The sequence below is a fragment of the Eptatretus burgeri genome, chromosome 1 (genome assembly GCF_056783735.1).
Source record: "Eptatretus burgeri isolate ZD-2024b chromosome 1, Ebu_testis_v1, whole genome shotgun sequence".
In the NCBI taxonomy this organism is placed as follows: domain Eukaryota; kingdom Metazoa; phylum Chordata; class Myxini; order Myxiniformes; family Myxinidae; genus Eptatretus; species Eptatretus burgeri.
The window spans coordinates 102,580,454-102,602,575 of record NC_140961.1 but is presented as its reverse complement, the minus strand read 5'-3'; the positions used below and the strand labels follow the sequence as shown (position 1 = coordinate 102,602,575).

General features: G+C 39.9%; 1 protein-coding gene across 1 annotated transcript in view; it reads left to right on the top strand.

Moving 5' to 3' along the window:
• Positions 1–21,628, top strand: part of LOC147035077 (extracellular calcium-sensing receptor-like) — a 57,447-nt gene extending 35,819 nt beyond the window's left edge. The window contains exons 3-5 of the mRNA XM_085893378.1: positions 1,006–1,129; positions 16,783–17,172; positions 21,147–21,628. Coding sequence (XP_085749504.1) covers positions 1,006–1,129; positions 16,783–17,172; positions 21,147–21,610 — 978 coding nt within the window. The 3' untranslated portion in view covers positions 21,611–21,628. The remainder of the gene's footprint in view (positions 1–1,005; positions 1,130–16,782; positions 17,173–21,146) is intronic.
• Positions 21,629–22,122: the final 494 nt, after the last annotated feature.

The following is a 22,122-nucleotide window of genomic DNA, read 5'->3' as shown; positions in this document are numbered from 1 at the left end:
TGCTCTCTTCTCCAAAACTACACACAGAATTTCGATGAAAATTGACGACAACCTTCATCACCCGTGATGGACAAAAGTTTGTTCATGCCATTAAAAATCAGGGTCTAGGGGAGTCCGCGGGTGGGTTTAAACCCCCCATAATTGGAATTTGCTCTCTTCTCCGAAACTGCCAACATGATTTCAATGGAACATCACTACAACCTTTATCATCCGTGATGTACTAAAGTTTTGTCACGACATTAAAAAAAATCACGGTCTTAGGGGTCTGCAGGGGGTTTGAGTCACTGTTTCTCCTGATCCAGGTGAGATTCAGAATGCAGGGTCCTACTTTCTTGGCTGGGACCTGTCTATCTGGGTGTGACAGAATATCTTAGTTGCATTGCTTTGACTGCAGGAGGCATATACAACTAATTTACAAATTTAATGGCGGATAAAGTTGCTTTGGCCAAATCGTGTAGAGACCTTTAGGGTCAGAGAGTTGGGAGAAGGGGTGGCGACATAAATATATGATACGTCTTTCATCACACTTGAGGGAGATATATAACCTCTGTCTTCATTGTTGTTGGGATAATAATTAAGTACACAAACAATGAGATCATTGTTCTGAAGGGCTATTCTGATTGTTAAGGGGAGAGGAAGGTGAGACAGGATGTGAGAAAGGGTTTGAAATGCATAAACAATATTTCCACTTTTTGTGGCTAAAACAGCTTGTCAACATTATAAAATGTAAACCTGGAAAGAGAGATGAAAGTCTTGAATGCTCAAAATGACTGTTTTGTATAAGGATCAAATGGGTTGAAAAAAACTGTTTTGTTTTGACTCGATCATTGTGATTTATATTTCTTTTTCAAGAAAACATCATTTCCTTGTCAAAAATCATGAAAAAATTGTCATTTTAAATGATAGCTTGTTGAGGGATTATCCTGCTGTTCCTTGTCTACATCCATTTCAAAGTTGTTGAAAAGGATATTTCCCATATTTATCACAGATGAATGTTCTTTGCAGCAACCACACTCAGTTTGCAGTCAGTCCTGTTTGCCTGGAACACGGAAGATGGAACGCAAAGCAGAACCATTTTGTTGCTTTGACTGCATACACTGCACAGCAAAGGAATATTCCAATGTCACTGGTAAGTGAATTTTCTTGTGGAATAAATTTCACGATTATATCCATTTTGACGTATTATTGTTTTTATTTTGTTAGCTTCATTGGTTTCCTTAAGAAAAGAATACAATTCGCTGAATACCTCAAATATTTTATTCTGTTTTGGGTGACTCAAAACCTTGATTTGTTCATCAGAATCAAACATGTGCAGTATCATGATGTGCTGAATGTGCAGTACCATGATTCAACCACTTCTCATGATGTGTTTCCATTTTTTTTTGAATGATCTTTGATGCTTCAGGCACAAAATTATTTCGTGCCTTGTACTGAGTTACCTTATATGGTGAATTCAGAGCAGCAGCTTCTTCCATGAAAAAGTTGATGTACAAATTCTCATTGAATCATGATGTGCTGGCCATTATTCTCATGAACTCGTTCCTTTATTTTCTTCTTGTTAGCTTCTATTTAGAATATACATTACCCACAATTCACTTGAGAATCACAAATGTACCAAGAAAAAGAGTAATCAGAGATTGCAAACCCTCGCCAGGACTTCTTTTGAGTGGTGTATTCTTTTTATCGGTTTTAGGGTAAATCCAATATGGCTGCAAAACCATGTGACCTATGACGTCATGTGTGACCCTTTTGTTCCTCACGGATATGCGGTATTATGTGTAAAGTTTCACCTCAATCTTTTCAGCCATTTCAGAGAAGATGATTTTTGAAGGTTTTTTTTTTTTAAACAATATGGCGAATCACGTGACCAATGATGTCATGAATTTTTTTTTCTGTGGAACATTTTATCCTGAGATGACTCTCAAAAATTTTCATGCTAATTGGATGTGGTATTCTACATATGCAATTATGACATCATAACGAGAGTACCTATGACGTGATCAAAAAAATCACTCATTTTCCATGAGGTGTACTTGCTATGTGCCAAGTTTCTATTTTTTCCTTGGTGCAGTTTCAGAGATGCAGAGAACCAAAGTTTTTCAGTGTTTCCAATATAGTTGCCACACCACGTGACCAATAATGTCATAATTATCATTTAATATTCTACATCAGTAGTTGCACCAATGGTGAAAATTTCGTCTCAATCCGATAAGCAGTTGCGGAGAAAAACACGAAAGTTCTGTGCGGACAAAGAAACAAACAAACAAACAAACAAACAGACAAACAGACAACCAAACGGACCCAAATGCAATACCCTCTCCTTTGGCGAGGGTAAAAACACCTTTGGGAACCAAAATAAGATCCTGAAAACCAAAATCATATTTCGTTTGTATAGAGTACTTTAATAGGTCCATGTCATGTCATTGTGGAAAATCACTAAGGCCTTTTCAGTCGGTCAAAAACAAATGGTGAATAAAGACCCCTGAGAGAGAGAGAGAGAGAGAGAGAGAGAGAGAGAGAGAGAGAGAGAGAGAGAGAGAGAGAGAGAGAGAGAGAGAGAGAGAGAGAGAGAGAGAGAGAGAGAGAGAGAGAGAGAGAGAGAGAGAGAGAGAGAGAGAGAGAGAGAGAGAGAGAGAGAGAGAGAGAGATATATATGCAAGGAGCTGACCAAGGATGAAGCATTGATGAAGGACAATTGGATGAGCCTGGTGTTAGCTCAGTGGTTACGGTGGCTGGTTGGGATCCTCGGATCCTGAGTTCAAGCCCCGTTGGCCGCTGAATTAATACACCAGGGGGTTGATTCAGCCTGTCATCCTTCCGAGGTTGGCGAAATGAGTACCAGTTCCAGTGTGTGTACTGGTAGAGGGGCACTGCATCAGCGACACAGTAGCGCTTCAATAAATGATAGCTACCCCGGCAGCTAAGCTGACATACGATCAGCAAGGACAATTGGATAAGGCAATTAATTATCTTTCAAACATTTGTTTGAATTAACCCAAATACCCAGTTTTCGTTGATGCACAACCTTGGAGTTGTGTTAGTATGCAAGCAACATTTCAGGCCGTTAGTTTTCATAGTTTTGGACTTATGGAAGAGACATACGCATGCACGCACGCATGCATGCGTACACACATTTGTTGGTTTAGATTGCTTTAATAACAGACACCATATTTATTTTTGCAATAATTATTCGATTTTTTTCTGTCATATTCTTTCAATTATTTTGGCCTACCCATGAAATCTTCAATAATGGTATGATGTGCTCGCTTCCAATTATTATGTACGTAATCCACAATTCATTTGGGAATGAAAAATATAACACCTTTGGGAAGATTTGTACACTCACATTAATATGGTGAGATCTCATGTCAATGTTGTCAATGTTGTCAATGTTGGTAGATGTCTTCAGCTTTCCTTGTGGCAGAAACAATAAGTTGATGTTTATTGTGGTTTTTAAGTATTTAATGTTGTGTTTTCTGCAAAAGGTGCGGTGTATTCCATATTACTTAAGGGTGGAGTAACGGTTATATCAGTTGGAGGATAAATTTATTGCTTTTTTGTTTTTTAAAAGGTTTTGTGGAAGAAATTCAGTTCTTCTCTTTCGGAGTCTGAGACCACTTATTAACAGCAAACAACATCAACAAATAACAACAAACATGCACATGCGAAAGAGGATAAACAAGACAAGCAATAACAAACACGATCCTCTTTCTTGTCAAAATGCACAGAGCAATTGTCTTTATACTATTCTGGACAGCAAAAGACAAGGGAGGGCAAAACATTTGGCAGGGTGAATGGAGGGGAGGGTCGACAAGCATAAGAAAGGGAACTGCAGACATGGCCACTTTTGGAGGGAAAGGGGATAGACACTCTCAGGTTACGATTGCAGTATGGGAATACAAGGTCAGCCGTGAGAAGGAGAGGGTGATAACAGAGTTAATACAAAACATAAAGAGGCTGGGTGGATGGAGACACAAGCCTATTACTTTGATCATACCTTCTGTTCACCATTGAGTAACCAGATTCTGAAAACACTACATTCCCTTTTTTATGCTGTTAGTAAAGCCTTGGCCACCAAAAGCCAATAGTTATATAATTCTCCTTGGACAACAAGGCGTCTGTTGCAATCGCCTTTCAGGATTTATTTAATTACCACCAGACAATTGGGCGCCAGCAGCAAAGCATCCTTCTCTTGAGCAGCAGAGCAGTTTCATTTAAACATTGGAAATACTAATTTGGATATGTGTGTGTGTGTATATATATATATATATATATATATATATATATATATATATATATATATATATATATATATATATATATATATATATATATATATATATATATATATATATATATATATATATATATATATATATATATATATATATATATATATATATATATATATATATATATATATATATATATATATATATATATATATATATATATATATATATATATATATATATATATATATATATATATATATATATATATATATATATATATATATATATATATATATATATATATATATAGATATATATATATATATATATATATATATATATAGATATATATATATATATGTATATATATATATATATATATATATATATACATATATATATATATATATATATATATATATATATATATATATATGTATATATATATATATATATATATATATATATATATATATATATATATATATATATATATATATATATATATATATATATATATATATATATATATATATATATATATATATATATATATATATATATATATATATATATATATATATATATATATATATATATATATATATATATATATATATATATATATATATATATATATATATATATATATATATATATATATATATATATATATATATATATATATATATATATATATATATATATATATATATATATATATGTATATATATATATATATATGTATATATATATATATATATATATATATATGTATGTATATATATATATGTATATATATATATATATATATATATATATATGTATATTTATATATATGTATATATATATATGTATATATATATGTATATATATATGTATATATATATATATATATATATATATATATTTCAATGAGATAAAGCACATTAGATTTACCAAGATACCATTTTATCTTGCTTGTATATCATTTACAACAATGTGGAGATCAGAAGACTGAAAATAAAAGAGATTTCACTGAGTCAATTTGATTCCAGTACAAAAGTGACACCTTATTTTATACTGTTAAAAACAGTAGTTGCAAAATTTGGAATACATGAATATAATTAATTTTATTTCTTCCACATCCCCCCCCCTTTTGTCCTATTAGGACAAATTTACATAATTTCATTACACGTAATCACCATACCCCATTCATAAAGGAGAAAAGATATCCCTTACTCATGTTCACCCACAATCATGGCAGCGAGCACTCGCAGAAGAATGCTGGACAACGACCATCTTGATCGTGCCCCAGAAAGGTTAATGAGCGTGTTTCCGACTAGTTTACGGCCTTTTCATCAGCAGCTGTTACTTGTTGTAAAGGCATGCTCCCCGAGGCCAGATGATAAGCAGTTCAGAGTGTAGGTCGAACAGCACCTAACAGGAAACATAGTTTAGACCAGAGTTTCTCAAGCAGGGTTCCCTGGAACCCTAGGGTTCCGCAAGAGGTCGCTCGGGGTTCCGCGAGAAACAGTAATAAATAGGCTAATGTATTTTTGAGTAGTTTCTGTTTGATTTAATATTCGTAATTTTACTATACACGTACGGCATATTGTTGGAAACTCCTTGGTTATTATAATAGAGGCTTCAACCTCTTATATTATTTACAATTATAACAACCATAGGGAATGTTATATTATAACAACCACGAAGCGCGATGGACGCCCAGAATAACGACTCGTCATTGAACACGGCACATGGCCTGGACGTGATGACGTCACCAATGATGACATGGTCTGTCTCATTGCCAATAAATTTGACAAAAAGGGGTCATTTTTCCCTTAAACCAGGTTTCCGAAAAAAAAAAAAATTATATTTACCACGTGAACTACGATAACAATATAAAAGAGCTAGATATTAATAATGGTATATAATAATTTTTATGCAGGGGTTCCTGAGACAAGAAAACTATTTCAAGGGTTCCATTAGGGTAAAAAGGTTGAGAAACGTTGGTTTAGATGCTCCATGAGCTGCAGAGAAGGTAGATTCTGGTAGGTACAAGCTTGGGCCCGACATTGGGTTGCAGATGATATTGGGTTGAAGGAGGTGAAGAGGACTCGAGATGTAACTCACCGATCCAGCCCCATCAAAATTTGGGGCATCGCAGCAGCAGTTCATGCAATCAGATTCACCAAAGCGAGCTATGCATGTTGGAGGTAGCCACGATGCCTCCATGTACCCTCCAACACCATTGGGCACACGTTGCCGATGACTCACCATATTGACCTTCAGGGCTTTCATTGTGCTTTGTGCAATCATGGCAAGTTTACGATGTATCTGCAGAGCAGCAATTTGCGAGTGTGGTAGGGGTCGTTCCCCAAGTCAAGCACCATGCACTGGTGACGGTAAGCCTTTGCATCCTCTGGGTTTGACTTGTCCAACCTTCACTTCAGTGAGTTTTTTTTTTTAATATTTTTCCATGCTCGTCTCATCTCCTCAGGAAGGAGGTAGTGTCATGATCATGCGTTGAATGCCCAATCACCCAAATCTGAGTTCTCCCCATTGTCCAATTTTTCGGTGGAAGTTCTTCCAAAGCTGCATTAGATGAAATTGTACATTTAAAAGTTCAACTACTCTCAACACTTCGAAACAAACAAAATCAAGGTTAAACACTGATTATTAGGGCAATTTTGTTGTAGCACTAAAAAACGTGAAAAGTTGCATTTATTTTTTACCAAAAGTTGCACAAAAAGTTGCACTAAAAGTAACTTAAAATCCATGCCCAAATGCTACTGCAATGACCAATTTTCAGTTAGTCATCTATTTATTAAATTCTCACAGGCTCGCAAGTTGGCAATGATGCAACGTTTTCATGAATTCAGCAATGATATGACATTTTACAAGGTTTATAAAGTCAGCATTAAATCAAATCGCCCAAACTCACAGTTCATTGCTGTGATTGTAATACACAGAAATATGTTTCTCAACATTTTCGGGTGAGAAGTTACGGTCCTTCGCTTGTAGTTTCTTTAACATCGAAAAAGAGCATTCAACACTCACCGAAGTAACTTGAAACTTTTGCAACGTTGTGTACAAACTTGGTGGAATGTCATCGTTGCCATATCCATGACCTGCTTTATGTCCTTGTTCTGCTCCAAACACCTCTCCAAATAAGATTCTATCCCACATGGATCAATGCCGAAACTGAGTGATTTCAGATCGATGAGAGCATTAAAGATCGTATACGTATTGCTTTCGCATTTAGGAAGCAGCTCAATCAGGCACTTGTAGTCACGATTGTTACTGAGCAAGTCCTTCACCAGGTGTTATGATACTCTCGCTTCCTTCACTCTGGTAAAAAGCAAACTATCACCTTTAAATTCCCCAACGATTCTCTTGGCATCTAGCAAATTGTCAGCATAGTAGAAAGCTGCATTTAACCATCTTGCACAGCAGGCTACGATGGGTTGAGGTTGGTATCCAATTTCGGCAAACAACTCCTTACGGTATTTGTTCTTGACAACATGCCTGGTGTTGGCTTAATGGTTAGGGTGGTCGGCTTTGGATCCAATGGTCCTGAGTTCAAATCCTGCTCAGCTGTTGAATTAATACCAGGTGGGGTTAACTCGGCCTGTCATCCTTCCGAGGTCAGCAAAATGATTGCCAGCATGCTGGTATACTGTTTCGGAGTGGAGACCCATCCAGAATTGTGCCCAATAGCCAAGGAGATGACTGAAGCAGCACTAATGCTCTCCACAGAGTATGGTCCCAATCTCTTCTCTCTCCTCTTCTTAACAATAGCACTTTTGCCACTGGTGATCAGATTATCAATGTCAGAGAAGTGGGCTCAAACATGTTTGGCGCAGTTATGAAGTAGATGCGCAGTTCACATGACATGGACACATGACATGGATTTGCTTGAGTTGTCATCAAGCAGCAGTCATTTAGTGCACAGCGTTGCTCAAAAGTAGAACAAAATTCGACTGATCAGACTGTTGTGTTTTAATGGCATCATCCACTACATTTATTACTGTCTGTGAGTTGACTGAGGCTTGAAGCTGCTTGCAGTGCAACAGGAAAGTCTTTTCTGGTGATTCGACATTAACCACGAGAGTGTACTGTACTTTGCGTCTGCCACCTCTGCTTCATCGATGACCATGAATATGTTCTTCCCCTTGAGCAAAGGCATTATTGAGTTTGTAGAGAGGTATATCTGCTGAGAGAAAGCTTGTGACAACCAAATCAACAAATTATTGTCCCTTGCTCACTTTCTCAGCAATCAGCAATATCTGTCGAGGTTCATTTTCAGCATCCATGGCTCTCGTGTGTTTTGTCCTATCACGATGTTTCAGAATACTGGATCATCGTTTGTGGCACACGACTGTAGAACATAACTTGTAGAACAAACAGTTCCCAGATGTTACTATGAACTCAATTGGAAATTCTGCTCCATAGGTTCATACTTTTGCAATAGAAGAAGCAGCTTCCTTGGGCATAATTGGTAAGTAAAGCTGATGTCCTTATAATATAGATTAAACTCGATATTTAAGAAAAGGATGTAAGTATGACAGCTTGCTAGCAAACAGGAACACCACAGCAACACATGACAGGAATTCAGTTCATTCAATGCACAGGTGATACTTAATCAAAATGTTTCTAGCGCCACTTCACTCAGGCATGTGGTGTTGGCTTAGCGGTTCGTGTGGTGGCCTGGGATCCTAGGGTCCTGAGTTCAAGCCGCATTTTCCACTGAATTAACACCAGGAGATTGTCTCAGCAGGTCATCTTTCTGAGGTCGGTGAAATGAGCACCAGTCGACTGGTAATAGGGGCACTGCATCAGCGGCATAGCCACACCCCTAACCAATGATGCAGCCAGCAGCCAAAAAGGCAGCACATGATAAGAACTCAGGCACGATGCCACATGGCCGAGCATTGAACAGATTTAGCCACTCAAGTGTGATTAATGCCAGAAGTTGCACTAATACTGGAAAAGTTGCAAAGTACCTAAAAATTGCCCTACTGATTATGATTCAATAAAACGTAGTTGTCCCATGTATTTCAATAAGACTGATGAAGGTTCTTATAGAGGCATATTGCCTGCATTACATGTTATATCAAAATTTTACCTTTCTTAGTTTTTTTTTCACACCTAAACGAATAAAATCTAAAATCTAAAGAAATCTTAGTTGTATGTACACGACCGGTCAAAAGTTTTAGAACACCCTCATTTTTCCAGATTTTACTAAAATTTAAGCAGTTCAAGTCCAGTGAATAACCTGAAATGGTACAAAGCTAAGCGGTAAAGAGCCAGAGGTTAAAAAACAAAAGTTTAGGTCACCAAAAACTGAAAAATAATGTAAATTTCAGAGTTGTTAAAAAAGGCCCTATTCAGGGAACAAGTAATAGGTTAGAAACTGCAGCTGTTCTGCAGCAATGGAAGTAAATTAAGCCTTGAAAGTTGATGCAAACAATTCCTGCAGGTGTCCCAACTTTTGTTTATTCGTTACAAACACTCTGTCTGTATCAAAGCAGTGTTGGAACAGACTGTGTTACTACACCCTCTGAAGCATTATTTGGACAATATTGCACTGCAGGAAGTAGTATATTGCGATCATAATGGTGAGAAAAAGAGAATTAACAAAGGAATACACAGACCATTATAAATCCTAAAAAGTGCAGGTCTTTCCTTTATAGAAATTGCAAAGGAAGCCAAGGTATCAGTGAGTACAGTTTCCTACACCATCAAAAGGCACTTGGAAACTGGAGGAAACTCTGACAGGAAGAGGTCTGGCAGACCCAAAGGCACAACACAATCAGAAGACAAGTTTCTGAGAGTCAAGAGCTTACATGATAGGTGGCTCACAGGACAGCAGCTTCAAGCACAGCTTAACACTGGTCAAAGTAAGGAAGTCTCCGTTTCAACTGTGAAGAGAAGACTTTGAGCTGCAGGTTTGAGAGGTCGAGTGTCAGAAAGAAAGCCATTGCTAAGATGGCAAAATAAGAAAAAGAGGCTTGCCATGAAGCACTGCCAGTGGACTACTGAAAACTGGAAGAAGGTCTGATGGACCGATGAATCAAAATTTGAAATCTACGGTTCATCAATCAGGGTTTTTGTACGCCATCGAGTAGGCAAAAGGATGGTTCCTCAGTGTGTGTGATAGCAACTGTCAAACATGGAGGAGGAAGCGTGATGTTCTGGGGCTTTTTTGCTGTATCCAGAGTCGGCGACTTGCACAGAGTGACTGGCACCCTGAACAAAAAGAGCGACCACAGAATTTGGCAGCGCCATGCAATCCCCTCTGGTCTATGCCAATCTATGGTCTTTGTTATGGAACAATCGAGGAAGCAATCGACTGTACCCAAAGAAAACGTTTGGAAAATCAAGCCTACTGCTGAGTTTATGTACATTTAGAAGATGAATAATGTGTCGTCTCTCATGAAAGAAAGGGACACAGAGGAAAGAAAATAGTCATAAATAATATTTGAAGTTTTTAATAAATGAAAAAGTCCAACCTGTCCTTTTGGTTTTCACCTGAGTTTTCAAGGCTGAATACTGTGCACGGACAGTATTTCGAAACAAATTGTATTTCATATGTGCTTGGACATGTAATTCAGAAATTATGTGAAGTAAATAAACCTACGTGGTGTCATATATGGAAATGCAAACTTTCCCCATTTTGCGCCAACACTTTTTATTTGTCACTGTCAGTAATTCGACATTGTCGCTGTCAGACACAAAATACAACAGAGTACCGAGAGAGTCATTTATTGACGAGTAATGAGGAGGTTCCAAGTAATACAACTTCAAACTCAATGAATGTAGTGACACAATATTAATACGTTATGATTGATGTAGAATGCCATTTCACTTTTATGAGTGGGAGGTGGGGTGAAGAGGAGAAGGGTAGAACAGAGAGTTGGGGTTCGGTGAACGGGGTGGTGGCGGGGGGGAGCAAGGATGGGACAGAGTTGGGAGGGAGGAATTGAGACTTTGATGGGAGGGAGTGGTTGAAGAATTTGGGCGGCACGGAGGGGATTTAGAACTTGTAATGGGGTGGGGTTAATGATGGGGGAGGGGTTGAGGAGTTGTGTGTGGGGAGATTTGGGAAGGCATTTGAAGGCTTGCAGTGAGGAGGAGATTGAAGCCTTAGGGTTTGGGGGGAGGTTGAAACTTGGGGTTCAGGAGTGGGGCTTGTGCATTTGGGGTTTGGGAGGGGGGGATTAATGAGTTGTGTTTATGAGAGGGGTGGAGTTGTGTAAGTGACATTTTATATTGCCTGGACGTTCCACGGGTGCATGATGGTCTTCATAATAATATGCATGTTTGTGTGTCTGTCTGTCTTTCTGTAACATTCCGTTCCACCTATTGATTGGACAGTTCGCCTGACTCCCCCCACAATTTCTCCTTCGAAAAACATCATACGGTCGCCATGTTGGTGCTTTCTTTTAGGCAAAGTCAAAGACGTTTTTGGAGCTGCCGTATTCACAATCGCCATGCCCTCCCTATAAGTTTTCCCTTCAATGTAAAATGATCAATGCACCAGTGAAAATGATGTCGACAGACGTCACAGGCCTTGTGAAGATCGGCCACAGTAATTGAGGCAGCGGTATGTTAAATTATAGACCTCCCAAATAACTTTGGCATTCTCTCAAGCAGGGATTATCCCATGTCATTATCAATGGTCTTTGTCCACAGTCATGATTAACTTTTATTGATGAGTATATATGCATTTAGTAGAAGATGATTGCTTTTGGGTTGTTGATATAAACATATCTTGCAGGATTGTGAGTTGGACAGGCAACCATGATGGGTGGGAAGGGTGTTTGAAGGCTTTAATTGGGGAGAGGATTGATGTCTTAGTGTTGGGAGGGTGAGGACTTGGGGTTGGGAGGTGGAGGTTGCAGACTTGAGGTTTGTGAAGGGTGTGGGGAATTGAGGACTTGAAGTCACATTTTACATTACCTGGAATTTCCATGAGTCCCTGCTAGTATGGTAATATTCCTTGCAGCAAAGGAGAACAAGAAGCGAATACTTCGATTTTGCGTGGCTGGGGGCAGTAAAAGTCGAGGTTAAGAATGAAGAAACAATTTTGCAGTTGTAAAATTTAAATGAAGACACGGTGAATTAGCATGCATGATGAGAAGAGTTGTGACGTTGGACAAATTTCTATGTTTCGCCCTCAGATCAAAGGCATGTACGCGGCCATAAGTGTGACAGAAGACGTGACAGAAGACACAGGACAGAATAGCCAATTATATAACAGCGCGATGTCGCTGCGCTGTAATAACATAAAAGCACACAAAAGGAGCACACAAACAGCAACCACAATCACCACAACAGCAGTAACAACAAAACTGCTGTACGTGTGCAACTATCAGGGATGCCTCTTCGTGGTGGTTGTACCCCCCCACCCACATTCATGTCGGGGGCCAAATCTTACCCCCTTCCCTGATGCCTATATTTGTCAGAGCAGCACTGTCATGGTCCGATCAGTCCCAATGGACCAGCCGTCTCTCGCCGTCTCTCTCTTTTTCTCTCTGTATCTGTCTCTCTCTCTCTCTCTCTCTCTCTCTCTCTCTCTCTCTCTCTCTCTCTCTCTCTCTCTCTCTCTCTCTCTCTCTCTCTCTCTCTCTCTCTCTCTCTCTCTCTCTCTCTCTCTCTCTCTCTCTCTCTCTCTCTCTCTCTCTCTCTCTCTCTCTCTCTCTCTCTCTCTCTCTCTCTCTCTCTCTCTCTCTCTCTCTCTCTCTCTCTCTCTCTCTCTCTCTCTCTCTCTCTCTCTCTCTCTCTCTCTCTCTCTCTCTCTCTCTCTCTCTCTCTCTCTCTCTCTCTCTCTCTCTCTCTCTCTCTCTCTCTCTCTCTCTCTCTCTCTCTCTCTCTCTCTCTCTCTCTCTCTCTCTCTCTCTCTCTCTCTCTCTCTCTCTCTCTCTCTCTCTCTCTCTCTCTCTCTCTCTCTCTCTCTCTCTCTCTCTCTCTCTTCTCTATCTATCTCTTTTTCTCTATCTATCTCTTTTTCTCTATCTATCTCTTTTTCTCTATCTATCTCTTTTTCTCTATCTATCTCTTTTTCTCTATCTATCTCTTTTTCTCTATCTATCTCTCTCTCTATCTATCTCTCTCTCTATCTATCTCTTTTTCTCTATCTATCTCTTTTTCTCTATCTATCTCTTTTTCTCTATCTATCTCTTTTTCTCTATCTATCTCTTTTTCTCTATCTATCTCTTTTTCTCTATCTATCTCTTTTTCTCTATCTCTCTTTTTCTCTATCTCTCTTTTTCTCTATCTCTCTTTTTCTCTATCTCTCTTTTTCTCTCTCTCTTTTTCTCTCTCTCTTTTTCTCTCTCTCTCGCTCTCGCTCTCTCTCTCTCTCCTGTCTCTCTCTCCCCCCCAGCTTTATGAAGCAAGTGTGCACCATCTTAGATATGAGGAATCTATGGGTCGCTCCCGGGAGATCTATCAGCTATCTCCATGCCTTGTGCCTGGATGAGCTAAACAACAACAACAACAACGACAATGTGATAAAACGATGCATTTTTCAAGTGTTTAACTTCATTTTTTGGCTTCATTGAGGTTGATAGGTAGACATGCATTATGTCTGTGAGGTTCGACATGCTGTCTTTTGATTAATCCTGCCAGCAAAGTGACTGGTAGACATGCCAAGCACCATTGCTGCTGTGTTAAGGAACTGCCACTGACCATTTACTCCCACACTACCCATGCACTTGGCCATTCTGGGCTGGGCATTGAACCAAGTTGTGGCATTACCTCAGTAAAACCTTTTCTGGAGAACTAGACATCTCGACGTCATTGGCGCAACCTTCAAATGTTTTACCAAAACACACTTTGGTGTACATCTGTTTTTGTTTTTTTTATGGTTACTGTAAGCCAAACAAAACAATATGATGGATGGTGCCAACTTAGAAAGTTTGCCAGTTCACAGCTACAAAGCAATTCCTATGACATTCCAGTATGCAACTGATATTCTGTTGTGCCAACAGTAGTGGGTCAGGCTCCCTGTGGCAGTCAGAGGCCAAGATGCAGTTTTGGAATCTGATTCTGAGCCTACCTCGCCACACCTTCTCTCACAGGATATGCCAGGCTCTGCCGTGTCCATGACAGAGACCATATTATCCCAAGGGATACTGTGGTCATGCCCTCTCAGAGTTCAGAGCCCACAGCACCAGAAGCTATTGTAAGACCACTAGATACACCCACTGGTGGCGTTTTGCCCACTGAACCAGACAGTCCGAAGGAGTCTGCCTCTGCATCATCAACAAGAAGATCTGGCCGCTCACACAGCCCTCCAGCATGGCAGTGTACTAATGAGGGACTCATGTATTGAGCATAGGACCAAAATAACTTGAGTGTTGTTGAGTTTGTTTCACTCAGTTTCAGTTACAAGTGTCTGCAGTATCTGTCACTACATAGAGTTTCCTTGCCTCATTTGTAGACCTTGCTGGCACTTTAATATTTTTCAGAGGAATTGTGTCCTTTCAGCACAGCTATACATTGTGTCTCTCTTCCAGGTTTCGTTTTTATTTAAAGTTGGTGTTCGTTCATTACCTAGGAGGGAGATATAAGAAGCAGTTATGTCATTATCATCGTGCTTGCACATTGCCAGTTATCATTTACCCCTTCATGCACATATGCACAGTGACTTCGGGCTGGGCATTGAACCGAGTTGTGGCATTACCTCAATTAAACCTGAAGGCCCAGTCACACCTTGACGTTTTAGCCAGCTTATGCCGATTTTTGGAAAATTTATCTAAAACGCTGGTACACGTCGAATATGTAATGGTATGGGTAAGTTTTGATAACATTGAAAGCACGCTGAAAAACACTGCCATACGTCGTTGTACGCTGGCTTTAAACGTTGAACTTTTGGGTTTTCCTCGAATTTTTTCATGCTTGAAATTTTACGACGTAGGCCGGCGTATGACTCACACGTTCCGCTATGCTGGCCATAAGTTGTTGGCACGTTATGCGATCATTGACACAAGTTGAGACACGTTACTTGTGAGTTACTCATAAGTCGAAACACGTCGAGGTAATGTTTAGCGTACCCGAAACTTATTTCTAACATATGAGTAACGTTTTGTAAGCACGTTACACGAACGTTGTTCACACTTTGCAACACGTTACTTGAAAGTACTACTACTACTACTACTACTAGTACTACTACTACTACTACTACTACTACTACTACTACCAACATCGACATCACTAAATTCTCTCGAACTACTACTACTAATAACATCGACATCACAAAATTCTCTCGAACTACTACTACTACTACTACTACTACTACTACTACTACTACTACTACTACTACTACTGCCACTGCTTCTGACATTGACATCTACTCAATATGGAGTCTGGAACACTGACGGGTTCCTCTTGTGAAGCCCATTTGTATATACCAATTCCCCTAAACGGTGCCAAAACGCCATTATACGGAAACTGTAAGTTAGAAACACGTTCAGTAAGTTCTGTGATCGTCCGGAAGACGTCAATCAAATTCGTCTACATACGCCAATGTGCGTTTGAGATACGTTACACATATTTTCAAAGCACGCTACTCATAGGTTCAAAGCACGCTACTAATAGGTTCAAAGCACGTTACTCGTAGGTTAAAAATTAAGTTTTGGCTATGCTAAACATTACCTCGACGTGTTTCGACTTATGAGTAACTTACAAGTAACGTGTGGCCGACGTGTGTAAACGATCGCGGAGCGTGCCGAGAACTTATGCCAGTGTATGCAGAACTTGTGAACCATATGTCGAGTACGTCGTAAAATTTTCAGCATGCTTGAAATTTCACGACGTACTAGACGTACCACGTAATATGCCAGCGTACTTCATTGTTTTTCATCGTGCTGCTAATATAGACACAACTTACCCATACCGTATTGGACGTGTCCCAGCGTTTTAGACACATTTTTCATAGGTCGGCATATGCTGGCTAAATCGTCAAGGTGTGACTGCGAGGTTGACACTTCCAATTTTCAGGCGGGTATGATTTAAATCTGTGTGCAGCAGGTTTTTAACAGAGAACGCCACGAGTTCGTCGGCGATCCATGCAGCGCGCTATGACTAAGTTAAACTATCGTTGGGCATAAGTTGTGAACGCCGATAACAGGCTAAGCATTCGTTGGTATAAGTTATCTTTAACACAACGAAACGTTCTGTGCCCGTTACTAATATGTTATGCATACGACCAACACGTTATGAATACTACCAAAACTTAAAAAAAACCTCAAAACTTCAGCGTACGCCAACGTTTTACGTGCATTTTTATACGTTGCCATTCCCAACCCCAACGGCTAAAACGTCAAGGTGTGACTGGGCCTTTAATTGGAAAAAATAGACCTTTCGACCTTATTGGTGTAGTGTTAGTAACATTTGAAAACCCCTGTTTAGAGAGGATGCATTGCATTGCAGAGTGTATTGCTGAACATAAATATAAAATAATATGGTAATGATGAAGCAATATAATGATGAAGCAGTTTGGTTAACCCTCAGATTGGGACCAAATGTGAAGGTATGATTAACCTCTTCATTGCAGATTCCACTGAATGCCACAAGTGTATGCAGTACTATTGGTCTACAGAGATGCGTGATGGTTGTGTCTCAATGCCAGAGGTTTTCTTGGCTTTCTCTGACCCCTTGGCTCTTGCACTTCTGGCTTGTGTTTTGTTGGGAAATGTTCTAATAATGGCAATCGGATTACAAATGTTTCTGCATCGTAACCTGCCCTTCATGAAAGATACAGATTTGACTGTTTGGTTGCCACTGTTGTTATCAATATCTTTCTGTTTGATGAGCAGCTTGTCCTTCATGGGCCAGCCGAGTGAAATCTCCTGCAGGTTCCATGAAGCTCCAGCTTGTGCCTTCTTTACGCTGGCCATTATCTGTGTCATGAACATGACACTTCAACTTGTGAAAAATTCAAAATGTAAGATTATTTATTTTTTACGCTAAATTCAGTGAATTTGTACTAACTTTGTGTTGCATATTGTGATTATCTCATTGGAAGAAGACTGCACTGCTTTCCCAGTCATTGTGGGTTTAAAACTTTAAATCATGTTTATACGAACTGCATTAATGAGTTTGATTCAGTATCTGCATCTCTATCTGTTTCGTTATATAGATCATGAAATAAATATATTATCTTTTGGGTTAGTCATTTGACATTGAGGACTGAGTGTTCCAAAGCAAACATCAGTTCCCATCACTTGCACACATACCACAAACTGTTTGGGTAACACTTGTTTTTGTATCTCTGGTGACCATGCACAAGTCACAGATAAAACGTTTAGCAAGATTTCGGAATTTGAACAGGTTTTTTTTTTTGGTATAAACTGTCGAGTCTCGTGTGAGAGCTAACACACAGAACATACAACAAGGGCAGCAGGAGGCAAGATGGGTGGGAGAGGGAAGGAAAAAAGTGTAGAACAGAGACATGAGGAGATCTGTGGAAGGGAGAGGGATGTGTTGGGGTATACACACTACAGGGTAAACAAGATGGACACCACAGGGACTTCCAAATTGCTGCCCAATGTTAATAAAATTGGAGTATTTGGCTCAGTGAAGGCACGCTGAAGTAGATTTGAAATGTGGAAATGTCTGACGATGAGAAGAAAAGATTGTTGATGTTGGTTCCTTCTACAATCTTATCAATATAATAACTAGAACGGGCACTCAGTAGAGCGCATACCTTTGCCAATGCTACATTTTGCCCCCCCCCCAGAAACCGTTGATTGTGAGAGTATTTAATCCCATACCACATCTGCCATCTCATATGTGTTATGATGGCTTAAAAACATTAAATTTCCTGCTGTTTGACACTGATTCACATACATTGTACAATTTCTGTATCAACTCCCTGACCTTTTTGGGTGTCGGTGTCAAGTCAATCTGATGACAACTGGTCACATTATAATAAATTATTTTCTGGCATTTTAGAGGCATTTAGCATACACGAGTTTCTGTTTTTCTAAATTTGTTATTTATTGTGAACAAACAAACATTCATTGTACAAAAATGATGATTTTGACCTTTTCATGACCTCGACCTTGACCTTTGTACTCTTAATATTGTAATTGGTATTAGAGTGTGGGGAACAGAACAGTCAACATTTTGGTGTTGGTTTCATGCAAATCGGATAAGAATTGACCGTGTAATGACTAAAACCGCACATTTTGCAATGTCGTGACCCCCCCCTACCTTTGACTCCCAACCTCTAATAAGGGTTATTACGTCATTGAGTCATGTCACATATCACAAGATGGGGCATTGCATTTTGAACATTTTGGCATGAGTTGCATGCAAATTGAATAAATTGACCACGCTATGTTAAAAAGACGATTTTGACCTTTTCATGACCTTGACCTTGACCTTTGACCCGATCGCTCCCAAAATCAAATCAAATGGTCCTCGGATAATAACCAATCATCCCACCAAATTTGCTGCGGTTCAGTTCAATACTTTTGGAGTTATGCGAATAACAAACAAACAAACAAACATACATATTCACAAATAAATAAATAAATACACAGCGATCAAAACATAACCTTCACAACAAAGTTTGCGAAGGTAATGAAGCAATAGAAAGCAATATCAAAAAAAATAAAAATATAATCTTTGTGTTTCTTTCCTTTTCATCCCAATTCGTTCATCCTTCCAAACTCATGTATTGGCATCAATTTGAGAAATATAAAGGTTCAAAGTGATCCTGAGGCAAGATCAAGATCAAACTCATGTATTGGCATCAATTTGAGAAATATAAAGGTTCAAAGTGATCCTGAGGCAAGAGTCAAGATCTCAATCCGCAACTGTCACCGTGAGACACACGTGCGTCATAAGGTACTGATGCCAGAGTTGGGATCGGAGTGTTTCTTGCAAAGGTGAAGAGAAACTTTTAAATCAAGGAGTTACCGAAATAGATCATGCGAGCTCGTTCAGGCCGCAACGCTGAAAGAATTCCTGTCCTCGCTCATGGAGCCATTTGTTTGCAACCCATTTGCTGACGCAAGCACAGGGCAAGCGGCATGCCTCGTGGTGTAATTTCCCTCTCCACTCTGCAGCATGTTATACCAAAAAACAGCGGAGCCCTTTTTAGGCCAGATGGTCGCACTGACACCAGGGAACACGGTCGCTCCACCTGCAGGAACATCAGTGAGATAGGCCAGGGATGTGGCAATGCGCTTACGCTCGATCCTGAGATTCATGTTGAATGGTCGCCGAGAAAAATCAAAGTGTGGCTCGTACTGACCACCATTTCCATAGTTTGCAACTTGCAACATTTCCGCAAAAGTAAGGTAATGGTAAGGTAAAAAGTAAGGTAATAGTAAAGGTAAGGTAAAAGGTAATGGTAAGGTAATGGTAAGGTAAAAAGTAAGGTAATGGTAAAGATAAGGTAAAAGGTAATGATAAGGTAATGGTAAGGCAAAAGTATGGTAAAAACATAATGAAGAAACCATAAGGCCAGAGATGCACTGGTTCAATTTCGTTACAACTTCACCAACATTCTCAGAGAGCCAGGCACTTTTACTGACACCGTACTCGACGGTCTCGAGGACTCCAGTGATCGTGTTACACACAGTGGCATGTGAAGCAGGGGTTCAGCCAAATGCTGCATCTCCACTGTGTCATGATCACATCTCCACTGGCACATCATAGTAACAGACAACATCGGGTGCATCCCATTCATCCTTGGCTTGAAAGTGAAACAACGGCACTCCTTTAAGGATTTGGTAATGGCATGACAGGCGACGTTCCCTCTGGGAAGGCAAGCTGAGCCGCTTTACCTGGAAGAGCATCTGGTATGTTTTGTGCTCGCTAAGTTGTCTTGATCCCGGGTGATCATCCTCTTGTGCCTTGAGCTCAGAAAGCCAATCAGAATCCATCATCATCTCCTGGCCCATCCAATCATAAGGCAACTGGCCTTCACACTCCATCTCAGCCAGAAAGTAATACTTGTTATTGTGAGTGCATTCATTTTCTGGATCAATTTGCAGAAGCCAGTCGGTGAGTGCTGCAGCTTGCCGTGATTCATCAATCTGATAGAGCGAGAATGCAAGGTGGTCGAGAACCTTTGCAATAGTCACTTGGCTTTCTTCATCCTCCTGAAGACCAAAATCCAAAGTTTTCACATCAACTCCAGGAGAGCTGCCATCGGAGGCGACTGGGGAAGCTGTGTTCACTCGCAATGGATGTGTTATCATGGGGCGTAAAGCTTCCTCAAGCCACTCTGCTGCATACAGGTAATCGTCATCAGAGTATGTGACTCGGCCCACAGCAAAGCAAGCAGCCGCTATTAACTTTTGGTCCTTGAAGATAGCCATCGGTGAGGTTACGTGCTGAGAGTAGATATGTTTTTTGTAGTCTGACAAACTTCTGCCAACGTGTCTCGAAAGTGTTGAGCTTAATGTTCTTGCAACACCTGTTCCACATTGTCAAATATTGGTAACCTCTGAAGGAGGTGAAAGGCAGCAATGGGATGTCCCACGTAAACTTCAGAGTCCATGTTGGCAAGCCTTATCTCACCCTCAAACTGGGAATGAAGGCTACTGAGATGTCCCAGAGGAGTTTTTGCGTGCTGCAGATAGCGCTGGAGTTCTTCAAGTCATCGATTCTCTTTTAACTACAAGCTCCGCCATGTGCCCTATCAAAGAGAATACATCCCCACGAGCCAGTGTGAGGAACGTTAGGACCAAGAAGGGCACAACGGCCATATGTATAATTGGTAGATGTGCCACCTCAGCCTCCAAAAAGTCGTCGCGCTTCGCCAAAGCACACAACAGCGTCCGACCTACTGCCACCACACAATACCTATTCTTTTATAAGAAACTATAGGGTTGCATGTAATGTTTATGAAACTTCATAAAAAAATTATTTCAATCATTAAACAAACCATTGTGTTTGCAGATTCATTATCAAGCGATGCTCTTCTATCTTGGCTTGCTGAACAAAAGGGTTTGTGTTCTACCTTTTCCCTTCCACAAATGGTGTTGTGCATAGCTTGGGTTTTGACTGCGAGCACAAAAACAGCTAAGGATGAAATTTCCATTCCTGGTTCTCTCATTCTGGAATGTGCGAGGACATCCACCGTTTGGCTCTCCTGCTCATTGTCCTATCTTGGCTTGATGATGTTTCTCAGCTTGTACTTAGCTCTGAATGCTCATAAGATTCTCACAGATTCCAGTGAGCTAAGGTTCATAACTTTCACCATTTTATTTTGTTTCTTGGTTTGCATAGCCATTGTACCTGCCTACAACAGCATTCATGGAAAAATGGCTGTTGCTCTCAAAGTGGTTGCTGTGACTATAACAGCTTATGGTATATTGGGCTGCATATTTTTGCCAAAGTGTTACATGATCTTTGTGAAATAAAAATCCATTCATGCAAAATTGTTTTCACTTGACTCTTCAAATGATCTCTTCTCACAAGTCAACATATTTTTTTACGGAAATGGCCCTTAGTATGCTACTAAATATAGGATTCGCTCAGATCCCCCATTAAATGCAAGTTGAGCCAGGCTGTTCGGTAAAATGGACGTTACATGTGTGTCGGGAGAGTGTAAGAGGCTGTTTATTGTTCATGCGGTGGTGGTGTACGAGAGCTTCCTCTCCTTCCTTCCCCTTTCCGGACGATAGGCCCCAAAACAATCGGCTGAGGGGGAGTGGCCTGGAAAGGGAGGTGGAGCTGGGGGGAGGAGTTTGTTGGCTTCGTAAAGAGGCATGCCCCGAAAAGAAAAAGCGGTAAGAAACTGAGAGGATGGGATGAGCAGTCGTGCTTCGAAGCGAGTGAACGAAGGAAAAAAGACAGAGGTGATTCTGCCGGGAGAGAAACTGCAGTCGGCCGAGTCCGGCCGGTGGTGGAACCGAGAGCGCCGAAGCTGCAA